This window comes from Pezoporus wallicus, unplaced genomic scaffold, assembly GCF_028554395.1.
Source record: "Pezoporus wallicus isolate ANWC-B61680 ecotype Strahan unplaced genomic scaffold, APGP_CSIRO_Pwel_v1 contig_6658, whole genome shotgun sequence".
Lineage (NCBI taxonomy): Eukaryota > Metazoa > Chordata > Aves > Psittaciformes > Psittacidae > Pezoporus > Pezoporus wallicus.
Window position 1 is genome coordinate 2312653 of NW_026642312.1, and position 24129 is coordinate 2336781.

The window sequence follows — 24129 nt, forward strand, 5'->3', positions numbered from 1 at the left end:
CTCTGCATTTATGTGTAAGACTTGTGATTCTCCTCACCTGAAGTTTCTCTTTCTTCGCATCCCACTACCATTCCTGTTATGATTCAGCCAGCACCTCTGACACCTGATAAGCCAGCAGATCTGTTTCAACATGTCATTTCTGGATTCTGAGAGCAAAATTAATGTCACCTAACATCAAACATCTAGAGCAGAAAGATTTATGTTGATCACTGCCAGCTAACACTACAGTCAGTGAGGAAAACCAGACCGCTGTAAAGACCCACCCTGGCTGACTGCCATTGCCTTCCACTGACAAGGCAGAGAGCCCAAAATGACCTAGTTCAGATGCAAATATCCAAATTGGCGAGATAAATTCCACTGTCTGTGTTAGATCTTTATTAACCCCCACTATTAGTATGCTCAAGATTACAAAAACATACATTTTGACAATTTAACACTTTCAGCTGTAATGCTTTTGTATTCTTATTAATAAATAATATGCAAACCATTAAAAAGCCCACTATAAAAAATACATCGTTTTTTTTTGCGTATCTGCTTGTACCAAAACAAGAATAAAATATAGCCAAGTTTATCCATAGCTGTAAATGTTACTGTTGATGCAAAATAAATAGCAATACCCTACTCTCAGGTATTAAAACATTTCCCCATGCAGAGCAGAACCAAATCTAAAGACAAATTATTTCATTCAATGAAAAAAAAAAAGGCTTTTTTTAATAAATAAAGTATTTCATATGCAGGTTTTGATGAGATGAAGTTATTAACGATATCAAGCCTTCTTAATTAAAAGCTACAAATTACTGAACAAAACTGAACATAAAAACTTTCAGGAAACAAACCCATCACAATACAGAACTCAGGTGTTTGTGTTTATAAATATATATATATACACATGCATACGGTAAGAGGACTGTAAGGGATAAAATTGCTTTCCTTTACCCAAAGGAACCAAGCACTCTCCATGCACACCAAGCATTACCATTTAGTTACCTCATACAACTGCTTTAGCTCCTGCAGAATCTGTTTACGTTTTTGTTACTGGCTTGTATTTTCTTCTGCGTGAATTGTAAAGTAAACCTTCCTATTCTTATCTCTAGGATAAGGAAAAAGGTAATTTCCATTTCTTAATAAACCCCCCTTTCTTTAATACACCCATGTGCCTATAGGATTGAAAGCTTTTCACAAATATTTTATTAGATATGCTGTATTATTTTCATATTTCTTCAAATTAAGGTCCCTTATTTTTTAAATAATCAAAACACAATTGATTCTTTTAGAAAAGAGAAGTGAACAAAATGTACCTGTATTAAGGTAAATCTCATTTACCTCTCTCAGACACACTTCCTTCAAACGCTGAGGTCGAAGTTGAAGATAGCCATTTTAGGCAAGGAGATTGAGATAGAGAATAAAACATGCATACGCACACTGCTGAATTCAAATAATGCATAAAAATGAGTATTTTCTGAAAACGCAGTGTTTGTGAATGCTTTCTCACATGAACTGCAAAGGAAATCTTGGCAGGTAATGTTGAAATCAGCCCTGAAAGGATTTACAAGTTGACAAAAGCCATAGGCAGTTATCAGGTCTAACTCTATTACATGCTATGTTTTAATTAACACTGCCCTTTTCAGTAAAAGCTTATGTACTTTCCTCAGTTACAAAGTAGATCTTCTGTTCATCTGGCACAGCATTCTTGAGTGCGTTGAGAGTTTCCCCCTGTGTAAGACTTCTTCACTTTCAGGTATCAGCGCTAAGTGCAGACAGCTGAATTTCACGTTTCTGAAATCAATACAGCCTGCAGCTGCTTGCTCTGCCCATCCCTGGAGGGAGCATTCCAACAACAGGAAATCCAAATGGGATGAGAAGGAGTTACTCAAAGGCCCCACTTTACATCCTCCTATCCTAGTTAGCCCCAAGTCAATGCAGGATTAATAGCCTGGAGTATATACTGCAGATCCCAGGAGTTGCTTCCTCTGTGATTCATGCTCCCTAGCTAGAGACAGACAAGGGAAAGGCAGTAATTGCTTTAGGAATTAGAGTTTAACCCATCCAGAGATGTCAGAGTAAACCTTCAGGCTAGCAATAGAAGCCCCAGCATTACCTTTGCCGTCTTTGTCATGCAGTCCAATCTTTTTTGTCTGACAACCCTCAAATACAAGACTTTTTCCCCCAGACAGTATAGCAACATATTTTATACGTTTTATAGCTGGCTGATGATGAATTGAGCTGCAACACTAAAGAAAAATGTTTACACAATAAACCCATCAATCATTTTGTAATAATTAACAAGCATTCTCAAAATCTTACTGCTACTGATTAGGAACATAATTCACTGGAACTGGTCACTCACTATATTATACAAAGGGAATAAGTCACTGGTCCTTCATGTTCGGAAAACGGGGATGTGATAGTAGCGGTCATCCTCAGTCAGGAGAGAAATCTCATTCCACTCCCTTCGGTATTCATCTGGATAGTTTACTTGAAATTCCTCAGTATTAAACCTATGCAGTCTGTAAACTCTTATCTTTACTTCAAGTAAGTATCCAAGAAGACACAGTTCAACCTAAAGATGAAAGAAGTCCGTAAGACATCTATTTCTACACATAGAAAACTAAACCAAAGATAATCCAAGCTAAAGTTTCAAAACAGTAGACAAGGAATAAAAGGGGTCATTTTGTAAGTGGAGTAAGAAAATACAAAAGTTTGAGGGTATTCTCAATGTTCCAACAGTCCTTCCACTGCTGTTTTCCATGCAGAGGGTATTCGGATTAATGCTTCACACTTGGGCAACAGCCCTCCTTCACCTGGCAAAATACATAACCTGCTTCCACAGCCAGCTCCTGCAGCTTAGTACGGAGCAAGAAGGGACTAGCGATTATTAAAAGATAGATACACCTTGAAAAATGGGAAGTCTGCCACCTTGTGATCACTTTCTACATGAGAGAAATTTAACAGTAAAAGTTAAAAATGTCCTTGTACTTCATGTATATGAAACTTGAGAACTGGCATCTCCATTGACACTTCTTGCAAAGAATTGCTTAATCTGGAAAAATGCTTTGGAAAAACCTCATATCCTTGGGCATAGCCAGACAGAGGAACTTGTTATAATCAAACTGCTCCTGAAGGTGACTGCAACATGTAACCATTAACTTGATAACTGTAATTGACTGTAAAAACTAATTTCACCCACTGGAACGTGAAACTATTTGCATAGTGGCAGTGTGGAGCTTAGGTGGCAGTACTTAACTCCTCGCTACATATAAAATTAGGTGAACAATTAATAGAGCTCTCATTACCTACTCTTAACAGATATTAGATTTAACAAGAACCAAAGATAGGGACAAAAAATAAAGCAATAATAGAGCATTTGGCATGGTGGAGCAGATAGAAAAAGTGAAACAACAGGACAAACCTGAATAATCTGAAATTATTTTACACATCAAAAATATCATTGCTGTGAATGATGTCTCAGTGATAGCCTAAAGCATTTCAAAAGTCATCCACCCCATTTTACTCTACTACAGTCTTTTTTCTGAAAGGTAAATGAGCATCCTCAATCAATTTCCCTACATTCCCATTCCCTCCACCCCACCCTCCCAGAAAACAGTGGCCAACAATCCTGGATGATGTATGATATATTCACCTAACCACAGAGATAGGGTAAGTTTTGTGATTTATTTTTCGTTTACATCATTACCTGGTCTAGGCAAAGAGAGTCACCTATGGAGTTCAGATGATTCATCATGAAACTCAAAGGGTCAGATGAAGAATCACGAGCAAAGAGAAGGCTAAAGAGGCTGTGTATGGGTTCTTCCCTGTTCTTTATCTTCTCACAGGCTTCCACAACTTCATAAAGCATGATGAATTTTATGGCCTCATACATTTTGTGCTCCTTGCTCTCATCAGAAAAGAGTGTGTTACAGATGTTTCCTCTTTCTTCGTGATCTTTAGTAGCAATTATTTCAATCCACTGGAAAGCAAACAAAAGAATATTAGTCTAATTAGTAAGGTTTATTTTAATATGAAGAATTCCAAAACAGGAAAAAATGCCAGTCTGTATTATACCATTGTTGTGGCCAAATGATGGTGCAAATATGCAGGTGGGTCTTTCAGATCCATGGACCAATCTGAAACCTTACACATTTCAGTTTCCATTTATCCAGCTGAACCTATTCGTTACAGACAGTTCCAAGCATATAGATACTGATATTCTATGAGAAAGCAAATGTAATCCCCCTATACAAAAGTGCCCCACCACCACTGTAGAAAATCCAGGTATTACCGTCAGTAAAGAGTCTGAAAAGAGCATAACCACCAAAAGAACCTCAGGAAGTTACAGAGAATCTGTGTGGGTGCATCCAACACACACACCAAGCCATAAAGCAAAGGGTAGGTGAAGTGATGACTCCTGCTCTGTTTTTTAACTTACAGTTTCCAAAATTCAGTGATTTTCCTCTATAGTACTATTTATATTAGAATCATGAAATCAACTGTGTTGGAAAAGATCTTTAAGATCATAAAGCTGTCCTAGCTTGAATTCTTAAGTGCTGAGCCAAATTTCAGAAGTGTGTCAGTTAGAAGGAACCTATACAAACTGGATAAGCCATCCAGAATGGTATTATGAACTGTACATATTTGTATGTTATTAGTGTGTTCTGCTTCATGAGGTCAAGGTAAGTTGGCTGCACAAGAAGGGACATGACAAAGACATGTAAGGAACATGAATGCGATGAGAATTTCTCTTTCTCCTCAGAGAGCTCCTGAGCTCTCTGTGGCTCTAGAGGGGTCAAAAGCCAGTGCTTTCACCCAGAAAATGGACCTTCCAGGAGACAATTTTGGGCTGGGTACCAAATCAGAAAGCTTAAAGCATCCAGTCCTGAACACAGTGCCTGAAAAGAATCATCTGGAACTACCGAGAGGTTTTTTGGGGCCACAATAATAGATGATGCTCAGTGACTGGGATTGAGATGAATTTCATTTAATTCTATGCATGTATCATTTTTATGTTGAAGTGGCAACAAACTGTGAATTGCAACTAAAAAAATAAAACTTACCCATGAATACTAAATTGAGAAACCGATCCCCCCATCTCCTCAGGCATTCCTGAAGACTTTCCTTACAGCTTAAACATAAGAACAAGTTAGGGAGGCTGGCCTCCCTAACTTGCAGGGGGACCCTGAGTACTTAGCCTAGTGGAATCCTGAAAGCTGGATTCCCGTGTAGGAGAGGTGATGGCCTTCCAAGTATCTCAGGTCTCTAAACCTGAGGAGAGGGATGACTGTCATAGGAATATGTAACCAGGAGCAGTTCCCTAACTCTCTCTTAACCCATCTCTCATTGTTTTTTTCCTCCCAACCATTTCCTAAATACTCACATTTGTCTTTAATGTCTCCATGCATTTGCGCAATTTACCAAAGGCATTAGGACCTGTGTATCTTTCTGGCCCAAAACTGTATTGCTGAATCCAATTGCAACCTTGAGAATACAACAGCTTTTCAGGGAGCTGGGAAAAAAAAAATATAAAGGCAAGCAACTTATAACCATAACAAGAAGCAGAATATAAAGTTATATCAACTTGTCTACACACATTTTAATTTACAATGTGGTTCTATCCTCTGATTGCACAGTTCAATCAACAAAGTGTCAAGAAGGAGGCTCCGTTTGAGTGCCAAGTCCTTCAGAAACTTTTAAAACAGGGCTAACCAAAAAAGAAGAAAATATGCTCTCAGCAAAATATATAACCCATGCTCTGGAAAAGCTGGATGCATCCAGATTTGGTATTTAGGTATTTAGGATTACAGACATCTTCCACTTTGCACAGTTACCCCAACAGGCAGTAGCTATAGCTCCCCACCTCCTGGGCTCCTGGAGCCCAGAGCAGGAATCCTGCTGCTTCAGCAACATGCTCAGCAGCTCACATGTTTTTGGGAGTCACAGGACTTCGCACGGAGGCAAATGTGGAGGATTCAAATATCCTTTTGTGATAATGGAGTGACATCTAGCAGAATGGCAGTAACATTTATCCATCCAATGTTTATTTATTTTCCTTCTTACATTTACACCCCTGTTCACATGGTTATGTTCAGATCAGGGACACTTTTTCCTTTAAGTGGAGTTCAAAAAGTTTGAAAATTTTCTCTTTAAATTCTGATGATTCTCCTCTACATCCATAGCTGACATGTCAGTTTTCACACTGAACAAAGCTTCCTTCTTCAGTACAAGGTTACTTGAATCATGTTCACTTACGAAACGATTTTTACCTTTAATATATCTCTCTCCCTCATCCATGATGGAAAAGGTATGCCTTGGCTGAATATCTGAAAAAGCACCGCTCTTAGTACACAATAGTTATCCCTCTTGACTTGTCGCAGGTATTTGATATGACAGCTCCAAAACAATTCTTCATATGCCTAGAAGAAGACCCCCCCCCCAAAAAAAAAAAAAGTAATAAAAATTTTAAATCGTGGACAAAACCCATGTTGATTTGAGTCCAATTCCAACTACTCATAAGAGGGAGCTAGGGGGATGAGAGGGTGTATTTGTAAGCTTTATATACACACAGATGTTCCAACACCATGGTTTTTGTAAATACCTTAAACTGGCACTGTCCCCTAAGGGTCATTCTGAACTCTCTCCAAACCCAGTGACTTGCTCCAGTCTCTGCACCGTTGCTAGTGTAAACCTTCACATGGTCAAACAAATCAGAGCTGGTCTGGAAAGACTTCTTTGCCATAATAGCTTTAACCTGGTTCATTTTTTTGTGTTTGCTTATTTATTAAAAGTTTGGCTATCTTTTGTTATTTGCTCCTCCAAATCACTTCGGGCCTTGTGTGCTGTTCTGGGTACTTTTGGCATTGCTGTATTCCTCATTTATTGTGGAAAAGTTGGATGCTTCCTCCATTCATCATTCAGATGCAACTTCCACTTTCTGAAAAACATCTTTTTTCTCTTATAACTCCCTTGTGCTGCTGTTTGTTTAGCTGTATCAGCTTCCTTTTACCCTTTCTTAAGTCCTTGGTGTACATTTGCTCTGTGATTCCAATACCATGACCTAAATCTATATATATCTGTCAAATGCACTGACAATAAATACTCAAGTCTCTTAGCTTCTTTTTAACATGCTTCCTTGGTTTTATGTAGTTTCCCTTTTTGAAGGTGGATGCAAGTATAATAACTTTCTTTTGCTTTGCTGTTTGTGCAAGGATGTTGAATACAAGTACGTGCTGCCTCCTGTTCCAGAGAACAACAGAAATTGGAAAGCAACATTTAAATGGCAGATCCTGTGCACTACTCAGAACAAACAAAGGCAAGGGTGGCTTCCTTTCCTAAAGGCTCCTTGAAAGGCTGATCCATGAAACAGTGGTGGGCATCACCTTGAAGTTCAACCTCACAGCCATTGCCAGTGCTACATGGCCAGTTGGTGTCTCCCATTACTGTTGCATCTCCTGCCCCTTCTTCATTTTTGATCACCCTCAGCATATAACAGAGAGTGTTCCCACCATCATGAGATAATCAGCAATACGGACCTGGTGCTACATTTATCCTGTGCTCATCTGAAATGCCACACCATGAGGATAGTAGGATATAATGTCACAGTTAATTAGCTGATTGACAAGGTTTAAGCTTGCTTTAACAGATACACTACCATCAGTATAGCTACTGTAGCTAGAAGTTTTTCGGGAAAAGTAAAAATCCAGCCCATGTTCTTTGAACCTACTTTGTCGACTAAGGCTTAACACAGCTGAAACAGAGAGCCATAAAACGTGTTGCTCCTGGAGGCCTGTCCCCATTACAAGTTAGGATACCATAGTGCTGCTCTAACTTAAAGCACTGATCAAGGACCTTTGGAGGGCACTGCTGCTCCCCCCATGATCCCTGCCACTCTGCCTCCAGTAATGGCCACCAATAGCCACCAATTTAGATCTGTGTTCATGCTGTTTCTTTCGCTTTCCTTTTGACCAGCCAGTGTAATGGACTCTGGTAGCTGCTTGTGCTGGGAGTGCTATTCCTTTCCCAGGTACTACTTCTCCCCATCTTCATGCAGAGATTAAAATTCAACTCTTACCTCCCTCATATGTTTGGCCTGCTGTGTTTCTCCTTTCCATTCTCTCACACTATACCCAAGTAGATCAACTTCTGTCAGCACACTGAGATTCCCTAAATCAAGATTAATTCATAGATTAGTTACCTTCTGCTCTGCATCTAAAGGGTAGTTGGGGGAGATTAATGAATATGGAGTGACAAGAAAAAGATTACTTATGAGTTTTCTCCGAAGGTAGTTGCTCCACCTGAAATCCGAATGATAAAACAGGTGTCAAAGAGGAGTTGTCAAAAGTCAGTATTTACTGAAATAAGCAACAGCATGGAAGATTAAAGTCTGTGTAACAAAAACCTACCGTTTCAGTAGCTGTGCTAAAAAGCCGTATAGCCTTCTGCAGTACCAAATGACAGTAACGAGGAAAGACATGCTTAGCATTAGCTGCACTTTCACTTTTTGCCACAGGAGGCACAAGGATTGCTTGGTGGCTGTTGTCCAGGACTGCACCTCATGCCTTCCTAAAACAGGGATTAAAGGAGAGAAAAAAAGCTTGTCACTGTTTTGCAATATTTTTTTCTATTTGTTTTCTTACAAAAAAGAATAATTATCCAAATACAATACTGCTCCAAATGAAACAGAAAACATGAAATGAAAAAAGCAAGTATTATTTTTACATACATTATATGTTTAATTTTTCAAGTCTGTAGGGTTTTGGGTGCACATGGTTCACCTTTCCAGGCTTTCCTCCACTTAGCGAAGGCTAGATATATAGTTACAATGGAGTCACAGGAAGACTGATACCAAAGCAACTGTTCTGTAACAGGGTGTGCTGATCCAGAGACCTGTACTGTCATTACTTTGTCACTAAGACAAGGTTTCAAGGACCACGGATTCCTGGGAATTGTAGTTTATAAACGGGCCATATAAAGCAATACTAGCTGAGTTAACATCATACAACTATGCAGGGAATTAAAGGAATGTTCCTGCCTCAATTTACGTTAAGTTTAAGATCAGTTTAAAACCTCTGGAGAAAGCTTCTCCCTGGGGATTTGGTAGAAAGCTCAGGAAACCATCAAAAAGAGGGTGCGCTCTCACTGTTCCTCACAGACATAAACAGGATGCGTTTCTGTCGCTCTCTTGGCATGACAGGCAGGGTTAGGGAGGCTTTGGTTGTCTTTTGTTGATAAGAAAACCTACAGTTGAGAAAGGGCCTGGAGACTGAATAGTTGACAATGGCAGTATCTGCTTCTTAAATGAGAAATCTACCCTCTGGCTGCAATTTGAGTATAGGAAATTCCCAGAGTCCATGATCCGCAGCTGCTCTATTATTAACTTATTTATTGATTTAGTACAAAACTTTAAGAGAACTTAACTTTTTATGAAGGCATCCCCAGAGAAGGCCAAAAAGATCCTTCTCTAGAGAGGTCCACAAAGGGACTTATTCATTCAGCATAGTTTTATGTCAGTTGAACTTCTGCCCCCACTGGCTTTAACAGGAAATTTAAGAGTGGCTGAAGTTTTCCAAGGAAGTTAAGCCCATGCACTGGACAACTATCCAGTCAAAGAGTTACATATGAATCCCAGCCCTGGCAACGAGATAAACAGCTACGCACATGCTTTTTACAAGCACTATTGCATATATACAGAGCACTGCTGATATTTGGCCTTTTCCAGTATTCTGTTGTTTGAAGAAGGTTTATTGCAGGATGTCATGTACAAGTTCTCCGGAGGCAAGATCCACATCTCTCCCACGAACAAAAGGCAGGTTAAGAGCTGTAAATGAAAAGGTGTTAAGAAACTTTAAAGAAGGAATCATAGAAGCTTTTGGGGTGCTGGTTCCCGTTTACACAGCACCCATATGCTGTGAACAGCCAAGATGATGAACAGGTCTTCTGTTAGCTTCTATTCACAGGCTGAAATAACATGTGCGTACCTGGCATGACTGGGGGTTACACCTGCATGTACTGAGTAGTTACTGAAAATGCATACACATTACTCAAAATGATTTTATGGTCCCTCTTTTGATTTTGCACAAACTGGGACTATAAAAAAGTGAGCTGGTCCATCTGTTAAAATGACATACTTCACTTTACAAAGTACCAGAAATACGTGTGAATGCAAAATTTCTTCCTTTACCAATTTTACAGGCAAAAGATGAGAGATCTGCACCAGCTTTTAAGCTGAATCAAACAGTCTTTGGAAAAAAAGCTTTTGCTGGTATTAATACTGAAAAAAACCTACTGGAGTCCAACAAACAAACCCCCTTTCAAGGTAAATAGTTAACAGGTCACAAGCAACTGGTCTTCAAGGAGCACTGGGAAGCACTGGCTTACTGATTTCAATCAAAACCACAAATCAATGTCAGAGAACATGAGATAACCAAATACTGTTCATCCATTTTTATTTAATATAGGGGATTTATAAATAGGTATTTCCCCAGTAAAGATGGGAAATCCTGCAAACAAGCAATTTTGAATGTTTTTGCTACACTTGTATTACATTACTGCATGACCTGGACTTCATAATCTTTCCCTCCTGTCATGGGAAAGCTGATGCTTAAACAGCACTTTGTGATTCACTTACTACTTTCAGTGCTGACGTCACACTTAGAAATGGAATTACATTTTTTTATTCAAGTAAATGACATTCAGAAATAACAGTTGAATGGCAAAGTGCTGCTGGTAAAAATACATCACAAACAAGACATGAATTAAAGAAGAGGGCAGTTTAAAATAGATCTTTCCACCCCCTCCCTGCCCCCTCCAAAATCCTTCAGAAACCGAAGAGCAATTAAATTAATAACACACAGTGGGGGGACTAAATTAAACCCACAGATTTTTAAACCAAATCCGTTCCCTGGGACACAGACAGGGTTTATCCTGCTCCTCAGGAGACAGTGGCAACCGGCCTGTGCTGCAGCCAGCTGCTGGGCTCACAGCTTTCTGAAGACTGACCACAAGCATCACTGTAAGGATAGGGAGGCACTGCTCTTCTCCATGCAGGGGAACAGAGCCCTGGAACTTCCAACATAGCTCTTAGCAGGTATTTGAATGAACTGAGGTTTAACGGAGCTGCAGTAGGAGCTGATACAAAAAAGTAGGAACAGTGTTTATCTTTCAATACAAGTAGTACACCATGTTTTCTTTTCATGCCACATCAACTTCCTGCTACTGCCAAACCTTAAGCTTTTACCGGCCCCCTGAAGAGACGTGCAGAAGAAAAACAAAGAAAAAAAACCCAAACAAACATAAAACAAACAACCAAATAAAAAAAGAACCAGAAAAACATGGATAAGAGACATCTGCAACATCTGCTTCTTTCACAAGTGACTCAAGAAGAGTCTCTAAAGGATTAGCTCCACAGTTGCCTTCCTCACAACTTCTTTGGAGGCTGCCAGCTTAAAAACGCTTAACTGATGAAATGTAAAAATGTAAGAGACCAGCCTGGGAACTAGCAGGCAGCACTGTAGGCAGCACTGGAGCACGATCCAATATTCCAGCATGTCTGGCACATTCACCCTTTTACTTATTTCCTCCCTCCCTTAAGAAGGCTATCGGGAAGATAGCAGAGTGCCTTAAAAGCTGACTGCATAACTTCTTTCCAGGACATTCCGCTTTGCAGTCTTCTTGGTACTGAAAGCAGGACATAGTACTTGTTACCATAAAGTGGCCAAATTTCATACTTCTGTCATACAACATTGGATTCCTAGTTCCCAAAAAGGAGGTATAGCTTCCTTCAAAAAGAGAGACAGAATTTGGGATCCCTCTGTTCCAACCCTTCTGCTGCCTACTTGTAGCCCTCCTTTTCCCTCCTCTCTTGGATCCAGATCTAGGAAGAGAAACCCCTCAAGTGAGGGATGCAAAGCTTGGCATGGAGGTCCAAGTCCGCCTGCATTCAGCATGTTCTTGCAGAGCCATCTTCACAGTTGCACATCACTTTTTTTACAGACTATGTAGTATCAGTACCAAGGTATATTATGGAATAGGCTAAGTCCCTTTTTTAAGGGAAAAAAGCAAACATCCTTAAAGCGCAGGCATCAGAACAGATGCACGCATGTGCACATGCATCTCAACTGACTGAGCCAAGAGGGAGATAGACAAAAAGCTATTAATGATATGAATTCAATACCTGCAGTAGATTACATCCCGTAACAGTTTAGAAGAGAAACTTCTTAAGTAGTGCCAAACAATTACAGAGTGGTCGATTTCCCAGTTTATTATCAGCACCTCACCTGACTTTTAAAAAGTCAAAACTACTGGAAAGAGATCAAACCCATACTAAGATATGTGGGAAGGACTGCTTAATTCAGTAACTGTTTCATTACAAAACCTTTCCTTTTCCGAGCAAAGCAGTGACAACTTGTTAAGCAAACATTCTTCACCTATTCTAACAGAACAACTACAGATGAGGATCTCTACTTGGTATAAGAGGAAAAAGAGAATCATTTGCAGGCAAAGATGGTAATCATCAGTGACTTAGCAAAAGTTCAACCATGCCTGCTGATCAGATCTCAACTCCAAAAAAAAACAAAACAGGATCCCAGCCCCAAGCTGTAACTAGAATCATGCAATTACGTAGAAAATGGAGTAGTTTAAGTAACACTGAGGCACATAAATTCCAAGAAAGGCTTTATTTACACAACTATCCTGCGTAGGAGTCCCAAGTGCTCTCTCAGCCCTTGTTCTCTTTCTGCAAAGATGTTTCAGGAAAAACAGAGTAGAAAGGTTGACAGCCTTCTTTGGACTCCCTGATCATCAACAGGTCCTAAGTTGCTGGTGTTAATGTATCTATCCAGTTATGACACTTACTTATTCCTACCCTGTAGCAACAAGCATAATGCATTCTTACCTACTGTGTGCTTAGCTAAAATATAACATATTAATTACAGTTACCTTTACAAAACTCATTTCATCTATATAATCAAGATATTAATGCATGCTCTAGCCTGCACATACCATTTTCCTTCTCTCTGAACGTCTACAAGAACAAAAGGAAAGCTCAGTTCTTGATTTCCTGTGTAATTCAGCTTCCTTTTTAAGGCACTGAGTGCTCCATCCAGGACCTTCAGATGAATAAAGCTCAGCTACATTCCATTTATGTAAGAAAAAACATGAGAGAAGCCTTCAAAGAATTTACAGTCCAGAGAAATATATGAAAATAATTTCCTGCCATAAAACTCAAGTATCTTTTCAGAGCTTATTTCTAAGTATGAGTAAAAAAGTAATAATCTCCTTTTAAAGAAGGAGCATCTGAAATTTCTGCTAATGTGATGATTTTTTTAAATGTGGAAAGAAAACCCATCCTCATGCAGAATTACTATTTAATGCCTGCACACTTCAAACAAAACTTACAATAAAGGCAGTAAACCTATCACTTGAAGGAAGCCCACTCTAAGGACTCATATTATGCCTGCTGCTGAATTGCACACTGAGTTACCCCTAAAGTCACTCATGGTTGTTTCTGGTTTATCCATTTACAAACACAACTCACAAAATGCCTCCCTCCCTCCCCACCCACCCCTGGTTTTTGTTTTTCTTTTTTCCAATACTGAATCCAAACTGACAGAGTAAAGGAAACATTTTCCTCCTAAACATCTTCTTACACTAAAGTTTAGCTGATAGGCTAAGTCTTATAAATACCTTGGGTTCTTCTGTTGATTTATCTAGATAGCTGAAGCCAGATTTGTCTAGATAACTGCAGAAAAAAGGTTGAAGACTTAGCAATAAGAAGCCCCACAACTGTACATGAGGAGAGATCAAGGAAGAGGGAATGTCAATAAAAACCCATATGGGAAAAATCTCAATGTGAGTAGCATAGAAGAAAACAAGCTGCTTATTGGAGACCCCTAGCAGTGCTCCTGGACAAAACAGCCAGTGGATAGCCTGGGTGACTCCCATTCAGCTCATCCCTAAAGAGTGGTTTGACACCTTGAAGTGTCCTTTGCCTGAAGGACACCAGAGGGGAAAGCAGCAAGAAGCGCCAGTCACTTTGGTAGGCACACACAGGAGGACAGTCCAAGGAATTTTAAGTTTCTTACCTGTTGATAAACAGTTATCCCAAGTGACGGCCGGAAAACCAGCATCATCAAGTAACCCATGACAAACAAAATATCAACTTATCTGAGCTTGTCTACTGTCTAAGTAGTATCAGTCACAGATGTTGATTCTTACAGGCACTGCAGACATCTGCCATCAGGTAAAGACCCTGCTCTGAAAGCCAGACAGCTTTGACTAGGTTCCATCTGTGTATCACATCATTCCCATCTCCATACAAGGTCTGACTGCTGTACCTTCATAACACAGATTTTATATTTATCTTCAGAGCACAGTCCTCTCCAAAAGTGCACCAGACTCTGAGTGCAGGCTGTGCACAGTTGTGTGTTTTTCATACAGAATAATAATAAGTTTGCCGATGACACCGAGCTGTGTGGTTCAGTTGATACACTGGAGGGAAGGAATGCCATCCAGAGGGACCTTGACATGCTTGCAAGGTGAGCTGGTGCCAACCTCATGAAGTTTAACCATGTCAATTACAAGGTCCTACACCTGGGACAGAGCAATCCCAGGCAAAGCTACAGGTTGGGCAGAGAAGAGATTCAGAGCAGCCCTGCAGAGAAGGACTTGGGGGTGTTGGTCAATGAGAAAGTGAACATGAGCCGGCTTCAGTGTGTGCTTGCAGCCCAGAAAGCCAACCGTACCCTGGGCTGCATCAAAAGGAGCGTGACCAGCAGGTCAAAGGAGGTGATCCTACCCCTCTACTCTGCTCTTGTGAGACCTCACCTGGAGTATTGTGTGCAGTTCTGATGTCCTCAACAGAAAAAGGGCATGGAACTGTTGGAACAAGTCCAGAGAAGGGCCACAAGGGTGATCAGGGGACTGGAGCACCTCCTGTATGAAGACAGGCTGAGGAAGTTGGGGCTGTTCAGCCTGGAGAAGAGAAGGCTGCGTGGAGACCTCATAGCAGCCTTCCAGTATCTGAAGGGGGGGCCTATAGGGATGCTGGGGATGGACTCTTCATTAGGGACTTTAGTGATAGGACAAGGGGTAATGGGTTAAAACTTAAACAGGGGAAGTTTAGATTGGATATAAGAAGGAAATTCTTTCCTGTTAGGGAGGTGAGGCACTGGAATGGGTTGCCCAGGGAAGCTGTGAATGCTCCATCCCTGGCATTGTTCAAGACCAGGTTGGACGAGGCCTTGGGTGATATGATTTAGCGTAAGGTGTCCCTGCCCACGGCAGTGGGGTTAGAACTAGATGATCTTAAGGTCCTTTCCAACCCTAAATATTCTATGATTCTATAACATATAATTTAAGATTAATAATGCAAATAATTCACATCTCCTGGTGCTGTGTCATATCACAAAGCCTGTACCTTTCTACTAGGCATGAGCAGAAGTTATTCCAGTTGCTTTACTTGCTTGCTTGGGAGTTTTACTTGTCTCTCTCCATCTTTCCAAGACACATTAGAAGCAGAAGGGAAAGGCAACAGAAAACAAAATGTCAAAGCCATCACTCTGAATGCAAATGACAGAAATGGGTCTTGCATCTCTTTCCCCCTGCCACTCAGTGTCCAGCCCAATGAAAGGCAGAATGTCAGCTTTATTCTGCAGAGCTAACGGAAGCATCTGGGCTGTTTAAACCCTGCTCTCTCTTAATCTTTTAAAGGGCAACAGTTTCAAAATGGCATTTATTTAATTAGCTCACACACATAGGAGTCCTCTGCCTTTTTTAAGAATACCACATGCTTCTTGCACAAAACCTTAAGCACAAAAGGCATGCTGAAGGGTAAAACTGACTGCATCAAGGTAACTTAAATGTTAGTTACCATCACTCAGTCATAGCTTGTACAAACATTTCATGAAAAATGTGATTCAAGAACCCATGTGGAAGCTCTCTGCTTGTAAAAACACAGTATTATTAACACTAATGCACGTCTGGTATTGTTACAGACCTTTTGATGCCAAGAGAAGCTTCAAGTGAAGCACTCTGGACATCGGTCTCAGGGACCAAGAGACTGTAGTTCCTTGACAACTCTACTTGCACAAACTGCCTCAAAACTGGACAGTTATGTGGCAAGGTCTACATAAGACACAAATCATGCAGCCCTGTAAAATACAATAATATGGTAAAATAAGTGTAACACTGCTTATTGAGCTCTTCTTGAGGGGCTGGCATGTGGCAGGGGCACAGCTTAGTATTGCTTGTAAACTAAGAAAATTAAATACAGACTACTGTACAGCCTCTAGCCTTGAAAGTCAGCAGTGTCATTTTTAAAGCTCTACAGTGACATGAAATCCCCTGTGTATAAGGCCTCAGCCTTTGGCAAGTATATCACAGATGAAATTCATGTGCAGGAAGTGACACGAAATGAAACCAGAACTGGAGACCAGTGAAGACATCCGCAGGTTGCTCCCAGACAAAAGCAATAGGCACACGCACAGCATGGAGCTGTGCTCAGAGCAGAACTGGGGGACACTGGAAGGACATCTGTTTGTCACACAGACAGACCTGAAACCAGTATTTAAGTTTTCACAAAGACTGATTTTGCACAAACTCACCATTTAAAAACTTTGCCAGCATCTTCCCAGTGGCAGCTGATTTGTGAGCAGTGGCAAGCACCTTGCCATGATGCTACTTTGCTGCACAGACCCTAGGGCAGACCTGATGACAGTTGAAGCCCTACTCACACATCATATCAAGGCACTAATCTGACGCTAAGGTACTTATTTCCCACTTTCATAGCACCGTTCACCCATGCTGGAAACAAATTATAAACATTCAAAAAAATATGGAAAACCTTGGTAACATATTATGGACAAGGAACCTGAGATGGGATCTTGCCTGAGACTACGTGCAGAGCTAGTGACAGGACTAGAGACTGAGCATGTACAGTCACATCATCCTGTATTTTCAGCCCTCTACCTTAGCATGATGTGGTTCAAAGAAGACAACACAACTCTTCTCTTCAGTCCACAGCCGCCTCCTCAGGGAAGTGTTTGTCGAAAGAAAAGTGTGGGCAGCACAAGCTGACTTGCTAGCCACATCCCTCTTCATGGATGTGTGGTGTAAGTGATGACATAAGGACAGGGGCTAGAGACACACTCCCTCTGTCAGAAGCACCCAATGCCTCCACACAGGCTATAGGAAAACCCCAAGGTTGTGGATCTTGAGGATGCCAAAAACGTACGGTATCACTCTTCAGCAGTGAAAAAATGGGAAGAAGCTGCAAAGACAGTATAAGGCTGAAACGAAACTGAAAGCTGATGAGTTAAGAATTTTTCAGAAATGCATGCAGCATTTTTGTAGTATTTTACGACACGTTTGCCTTCACTGGAGCCTTCTCAAGAGTGGAAAGTAACACCCTTAGCTCCTTTTTTCCCCTCACATATTCTGGGTCAAAACTTTGAGATGGTTTTATATGATCAGGCAACTGATAGGCCACCATGAGTTATACCATTCAAGGGAAAAAAACAAAACTTACAACAAACCAAATTTTGTATTATGCAAGCTATACTCTCTCTAGCACCCAAGAACCTGTGCAAGATCCCTAGCTACAAACTGTGCGCTTAAAACTGTCCTTGGCTGATTTTACATTGCTGTGGCTGTATCACGCAAGTCCTCACATTCTTTCATCATAAACCACTGACATTTTAGTTAGTAAATAACTATCTCTCCATCTTTCTGGAAGGTACAGCATTGTCATGTCTGATCCCCAGTGTTGCAACCATGTACAGAAGAGCTGGTGTCTGCCATGCTGGGAATCCCAGCAACAGAGCACATCGGAAAAGTCCCCCATTACTGCTATGTGTGGCACCACACCAGCTCAATCAACCCAGGAGTGCAAAAAGGATGCCCTGAGTCCACTGTTCTTTCCCAAATTCCTCCAAATCAGAAAACAGATCCTGAAGTGATTCAGAGTCAGATGTCAGATAGCAACTCAGATTAACACTTGACTTTAAAGAGCACTCTAACTCCTTTAGAGCTCAGAATGCCTGAATAAAAACATCATTAGAATAGGACTAATGTGATGCAAGGGTAATTAAAAAATAAAATTCACAGCCTAAACCAAGAGAAAATTACAAAGCTCCATAAGGTAAATGTTATGCAATTCTAATCACACCCACAAATTAGTCATCATAATCATACAACCTTTTGACTCCTGAGCACTGGTTATTCCCTTGTGTTTTCTAAATAACCATACGCATCACCCTAGTGTAGTTTGTCACCATGACTCTCACAGTTCAGCTGCACAAGGTCAGAAGGTACAGCACAGAGTTCATTTCTAAAATCTCAGACTCATTTGCCTGGGTAATCATCCAAGGCTGATCATTTTCAGACATTGAACTGAAGAAAAAACCCTTTAACATTACTGAAAAACCCTTTAACATTTGTTTTCATGTCCTTAGTAGATAGGATGCAAGGATTTAACCTGGAAGCTGTATCTAAGAAACAAGGTGAACAGAAAATCCTGATGCTGAACTGGAAATACACACCATCTAGTCAGGCAACCTGGTCCAAAAAGCTAAACAAAATGAAAAACCTTACATCCCAATGGCAAAAAAACTATCAGAGCCACATATTTTTTTTTTCTTTTTCTTTTTTTTCAGGACTCCACACCCAAATGCAGATACTCATCCATAAAAGCACTTATATTTAATGGGCTGTTTTTTCTCTTCAATATCAATTTTAACACCCTTCACCTGGTAGTATTGTGTAGAGATATGCAAAATTGCAGCTTTTGCTCTTACTGTATGGTGCCCCTTTCGATGTAGAATTAAAATATTTGTCCAGCAGTAAAGAAATTAAATTCTTAAAGGAGCAAACTTCAGTGACTACAGAGAAGCCTTCTGAGCCTTAAAACCAAAATGGGTCATTTCTTCCTGTTTCACACACTTTACCTCTTTGTTTCATCACTTGCAGAAACTGGAGTGTGCCAAAGGACGAAAGTGGGAATAACTGTACCTGCATATACCAGTAATAGAGCAGTTAGGACCACACTAGCTTAAAACTCACTCACTAAATACCACAGAAATCTCATTCTTTCTCCACTGAAGAAAATGAAGGTACAAACTGAGCACAATTTGTACAGCTCCTCCAAAAGGCAAACCATTCAGTATGAAAGTCAGTGCTAAACGAGAGCTGGGCTAATAACTATCAAAACAGCAATGTATCCTAAAATGTAAAACAGAAAAGCAAGTTGGCAGGGTATGGTACCTTCAATCTAAAAGACCACAGTGACACATCATAGTACTGTTCAGGCTGGAAGAGACCTTTAAGATCACCAGGTCCAGCCATTAACCTAGCACTGCCAAGTCCACCACTCAACCATGTCCCTAAGCACCACATCTACACATCTTTTAAATACCTCCATGGACAGTGACTCAACCCCTTCCCTGGGCAGCCTGTTCTAGTGCTTGACAAACCTTTTGGCAGAGAAATTGTTCCTAATGTCTAGTCTAAAACTCCCTTGGTGCAGCTTCAGGCTGTTACCTCTTGTCCTGTCACTTGTTACTTGGAAGAAGAGACTGACCCGCACCTCACTACAACCTCCTTTCAGGTAGGTCCCCTGAAAGCACTCTCCTCTCCAGACTAAACAGTCCCAGTTCCCCCAGTTGTTTATCATAAGACTTTTTCTCCAGAACCTTCACCATCTCTGTTGCCCTTCTCTGGACCCACTCCAGCACCTCAGTGCCTCTCTTGCAGTGAGGGGCCCCAGAACTGAGCACAGGATTCAAGGTGCAGCCTCACCAGCGCCGAGTACAGGGGGATGGATGATCACTGCCCGGGCCCTGCTGGCCACACTGTTTCTGATACAGGCCAGGATGCTGTTGGCCTTCTTGGCTGCCTGGGCACAAGCTGGCTCATGTTCAGCCATGCATGACACAGAACTACATGTAACTGTGCCGGCCAGCAGATCAGAAGAGGTGCACATCCATCTTCCTAAGTTTCTATAATTATGTGCTCATTTCTAGTCCATTTTTCCTAAACCTTTGCCTATCAGATGGGGAGGGAAACCAGTCGGCAACATTTAAATTCGGGGAAAAAACTAAAACAAAACAACAAACAAAACCAACAAATCACCCAACAAAACAAAACAAAAACAAACAACCGAAAGCATAGCAACCCCCCAAAGGCACACCTGATGTGAAAACGGCGAGAGCTGTTGTTTTAAGTTCACAACGGTCCCCACGTCCCTTAGAGCTACCAGCGCAGAGCGCTCAGAATACACCAGCTCATAAAGCAAACCCCACCCCAAACACGTCCAGCTCCTCCCGGAGGACCTGCCCACCCCTCCGGTCTCTCCCCGGACACATCCCGGGGCCGCTCCCGCCTCCCGCAGCAGCCTCGGCCCCGCAGGTCAGGTGCGCTCCGGACCGGCCGAGCCGCCGCCGCACCCCAGGGGACGGTGGGGAACGGTGCAGGGGAACGGGGAGTTGTGGGAGGCTGAGCCCGGTCCTCCCCGCCGCGGGGACCTGCGGAGCAGCAGCTTTGCGGGTAAACGGCCCCAAAACAGGCAAGTGGAAAACAAAAAGTAAAGCAGCAACAAATGAACCCAAACCCTCCCCTCGGCCGCGGGAACCCTGCGGCACCCGAGCAACCCCCGCTCCGCGCCTCACCCGCTCCGCCGCTCCCCGCTTCTGCCTCCCCGGGGATAAACCCCGGCTACAGACGCAACGCCGGCACCGCCCGGGGCGGGGATCCCGCGGGGCCGGGGCCGCCCCCCCCCCCCCCCCCCCCCCCCCCCCGCCCCCGATCCTCCCGTCCGGGGCCAGTCCCGGCACCCCGGGGCGCTGCCACTGCCGGCGGCACCAGCCGAGCTCCACTGCGGCCCCGGCACTGCCCCGGCACCGGGTGCTGACAGGACCGAGTAAAGCCGGGGTGGGAGGGTACCTCAGACAGCGTGGTGGTCGCGGACCCCGTTTCGGGGAGGAAGGCCGACCCTCGGCACCCATCTCTGCTGACGGTGACTACCTTCAGTCAGTCCGGTTGCATTCAGCTCAAGAAACAAGTGGAGTTCTCCATTTCCGCAGCAGTCCCTGCGGCTCCTCTGTCAGTCAGATACAATTCGTACTTCGGTGTCACAGTTATTTTACATTTTACAGCAGCAGTTCCCTTAATGGAGACCAACATCACCATCATCTGTTTGAAATCTATCCATGGAATCTCAATACAACTTATGACTGCAAAGTTGCTGTGTTTTTTCTCCTATCATCGAATGATGATTTCCTCACTGATTCACTCATTATTAACATAATGAAGTCCACTTGTACAAAAAGAAATTCACCCTTGCCAGGTACCCCCCCATATAGCAGTCTTCCAGGTGTAATTTGCCCTGGCTGTATGTAGAGAATTTGCATAGACTGCGGTAATTTATTTTCTGGTTACATATTAAGGAACAAATTTTTTCCATCTCCCTAGGGACTTTGCGGGAAAAACAGAAGGGAATTGTAATGGTCTGAACAAGTGACGCAAACATAAGTCTTCTACAGAGTTACAAGCGGTTTGCTCCAGTTCAGAGCCAGGACAAATCTACAGGGTTGTTTTGTTACGTTTTGTTTGCTTTTTTCTTTCTAAAATGTAAAATACTAAAATGGTTTGAGATAGAAAATCAACACTTTTTGTGAACAGTGAAGAGATTCCTTCTATCTGTGACAAATACAGATTGTTTCTCCATCTATCTCAGTTAATCAGGGCAAGAAGCAAAATAGGCAAAACCCATGAAACATCGGTGTCCCGAATACTCACTTAGGTGCACTCGCAGAAAGGCACAAACACACTTATTCAAGCAAAGGAAAATCTAGGCTTAAAATATGGCTAAAAATAGCGAAAGTAAATAGTTGGCTTAAGAAGTCTGAAGCTGTCAGTTATGTAGTGCTGTGTGCTGCTCCACTGAAAAATCCATTTTGGAATTTTGTGCCATTTCTACACCTGCAGCATCAGCTGGCTGGTGCTTGCTTTTTGGACATGCAGTTTGCAGCTTAACGCAGATGTGTCTCAGGAGGGCAGTTGGGAGATGCTGTTAGGATACAGATCACACAGCATCCACCTGCAAAGGCTCCAAGATAGCTGGGATTTGTTTCTGAGCCACATCTTTCCTGCAGCTGTCACATACTTCAGCTTCCCTTCCTAGCTTCCTTCTCGCCTTGGCCAGGCCAGCGTTGGTGCCACTTGATAGTTTAGATTTCCAGCCAACACCAGATTTGCCTCAGTCTGCCTTCTCTAACCCATGTTCAGATCTGAGGATTTAATAGGTGATTTCTTTGTGCAGACAGGCCTGAAAGTTAATGTTTATCTGGTTGCTGACTCACTAGAGAAGAGAGATGAAACATGCTTAGCTCAAACACTGCAGATCAACCCCCGTATCCATGAGTCCTTCCCACTTCCCAATTCTGTGCATTCTTCGCAGGAAATTTATTCAGCACTTCAGCGCGATACAGAGAATAGCTTATGCCCATCTGCACGTGCTATTGCTGGGAATAAGCCCTAGCAATCAATCAAACAGGTATCACTTACTTGAAACTGCTTGAGGTCCATATGCTTTTTCTTCCTCCATAAGTTCTTTCTGGACCTCTTCCCTGAGCCAGTTATGGAGAGCTCTCTACTACCTTTTCCCATTTGTGGGCTTTGGCAGGAGAATGTTGTCTCACCTCCTTCAAGTTGCTAAGACAGTACAGCTTTTACCTGCCTCCCTCCTCTGCAAGCCTCTCCTTGACCTGGGATGCAGGCAGCTCTGGTGAGTTTGAGCCAGGTAACATGCAAGCCTCCCACATCCTGTGTTGGATTGGTATGGTGTGCCATTCCTGTTGGCTGAATATGAGTTAGGATAATTCTAAGGAGAGCAAGCAAGGTCTAGGTCTGGGTCTGGGTCTAGGTCTGTGTTGGGATCAACTTCAAAAAGGGGAATAGCAGTTCACTGGAAGGCAGTTTCTGTTACAGACTGTGCAGAAGTGGAAACATGCTGCTATGAGGGTTCAGAAAGTGTGAACTTCCCCTAAATATCTTGGGAAACAGTATAGGGATCCAGAAAAAGCCTTACTTGGAGCATGCATTCAGTATGTTTCTGCAGAAGTAATGCCTCCCCTGTGTCGCCTCCAAGTAGGCAGCAGCTCCATGGGGACAAGGGGAGAGCTCCAGGGAGCTCTGACTGGAAGCAGCCCAAGTTTGATTCTCTTCCTCTAGACTTTCTGGTCATGGCATTTTGCAAATATTTGTGATGCTCAGACAAGGCTGGTGGCAAACTTCTACTGCTTAGGGATATTTATGATATTTCCTTCTGTTTAGGGGAACATTATGAACTTGCCCATGACATGAACCTCCAGGTTTTTTCTGCAGGTTATGGCATCTCCAAGCAGCAGGCATGACTGTGACTATCTCCACTTGCACCCACAAGAGACTGCATAGCTATTACAGCAAAAGCTTATTCTGAAAGCTGTGCTAAGCAAGTGTGAAGACATTTTAACCATCTCTGTTTAATCCACAAATCAAACCATCAGCAGAAGCAACTGCTACATTCTTGCTCCCGTCTGCAGGTCAGTGTCAGGATCATAGCCACATCCCAAAGAACACAAACAATTCAAAAAGAGCATGAAAAGGGTCTGCTGAAACAAAGGCAACAGCAATCCAAGCCAGTAAAAGCAGGAAACCTAACTCTCCTAGAACTAGTGAGAGCTTCACCTTTCCTTTTTTTCAAGTCTGTTATTAACAGTCAGGAAACATTTCCCTGTTTATCATCATTTATTACTACTTCCAAGGGCAGGTGTAGTCCAACACACAGGTAAGAATAGTGCCCGTGCAGCTGTGATCTGCAATACAGGAGCTTTCTATACCTGATCACCAGCCTGGTGAAATGCCAAAATTTAGAGCACAGCTGTACGAACTTACCAACACTCCTCTTGGAGCGGTTAATTCTGCTTCGTTTTTCTTGCTCAGTGCACAGGTCTCTGTTCTTGCTCGCTTTTCTGTCATGTCGCCTCTGCATCTCCTCTCTGGAAGATCCCCCCACAGCTGGATTTTGCTCCCCTGAGTTCTTTTGCTGGGGGTAGAAAGAGTCTCTACGGACTTTGTGCGTCTTCACAGATCAACAAGCTGTGAAAG

At 42.3% G+C, this 24129-nt stretch overlaps 1 protein-coding gene across 3 annotated transcripts; it reads right to left on the reverse strand.

Moving 5' to 3' along the window:
- Nucleotides 1-1630: 1630 nt before the first annotated feature.
- OTULINL (OTU deubiquitinase with linear linkage specificity like) lies at nt 1631-24129 on the reverse strand. 3 transcript variants are annotated; one of them, XM_057428844.1, is made up of 8 exons: nt 23917-24129; nt 8394-8553; nt 8254-8285; nt 8063-8154; nt 6258-6407; nt 5372-5500; nt 3695-3967; nt 1631-2560 (listed from the first exon to the last, which is right to left on the reverse strand). In XM_057428844.1, the coding sequence occupies exons 1-8, from the start codon at nt 24011-24013 to the stop codon at nt 2381-2383; spliced, it is 1113 nt and encodes a 370-aa protein (XP_057284827.1). In that variant the 5' UTR covers nt 24014-24129; the 3' UTR covers nt 1631-2380. The 3 variants fall into 3 exon arrangements, with proteins under 3 accessions (XP_057284827.1, XP_057284828.1, XP_057284829.1); XM_057428845.1 differs by lacking the exon at nt 23917-24129 and adding an exon at nt 20652-20747; XM_057428846.1 differs by lacking the exon at nt 23917-24129 and adding an exon at nt 20174-20289.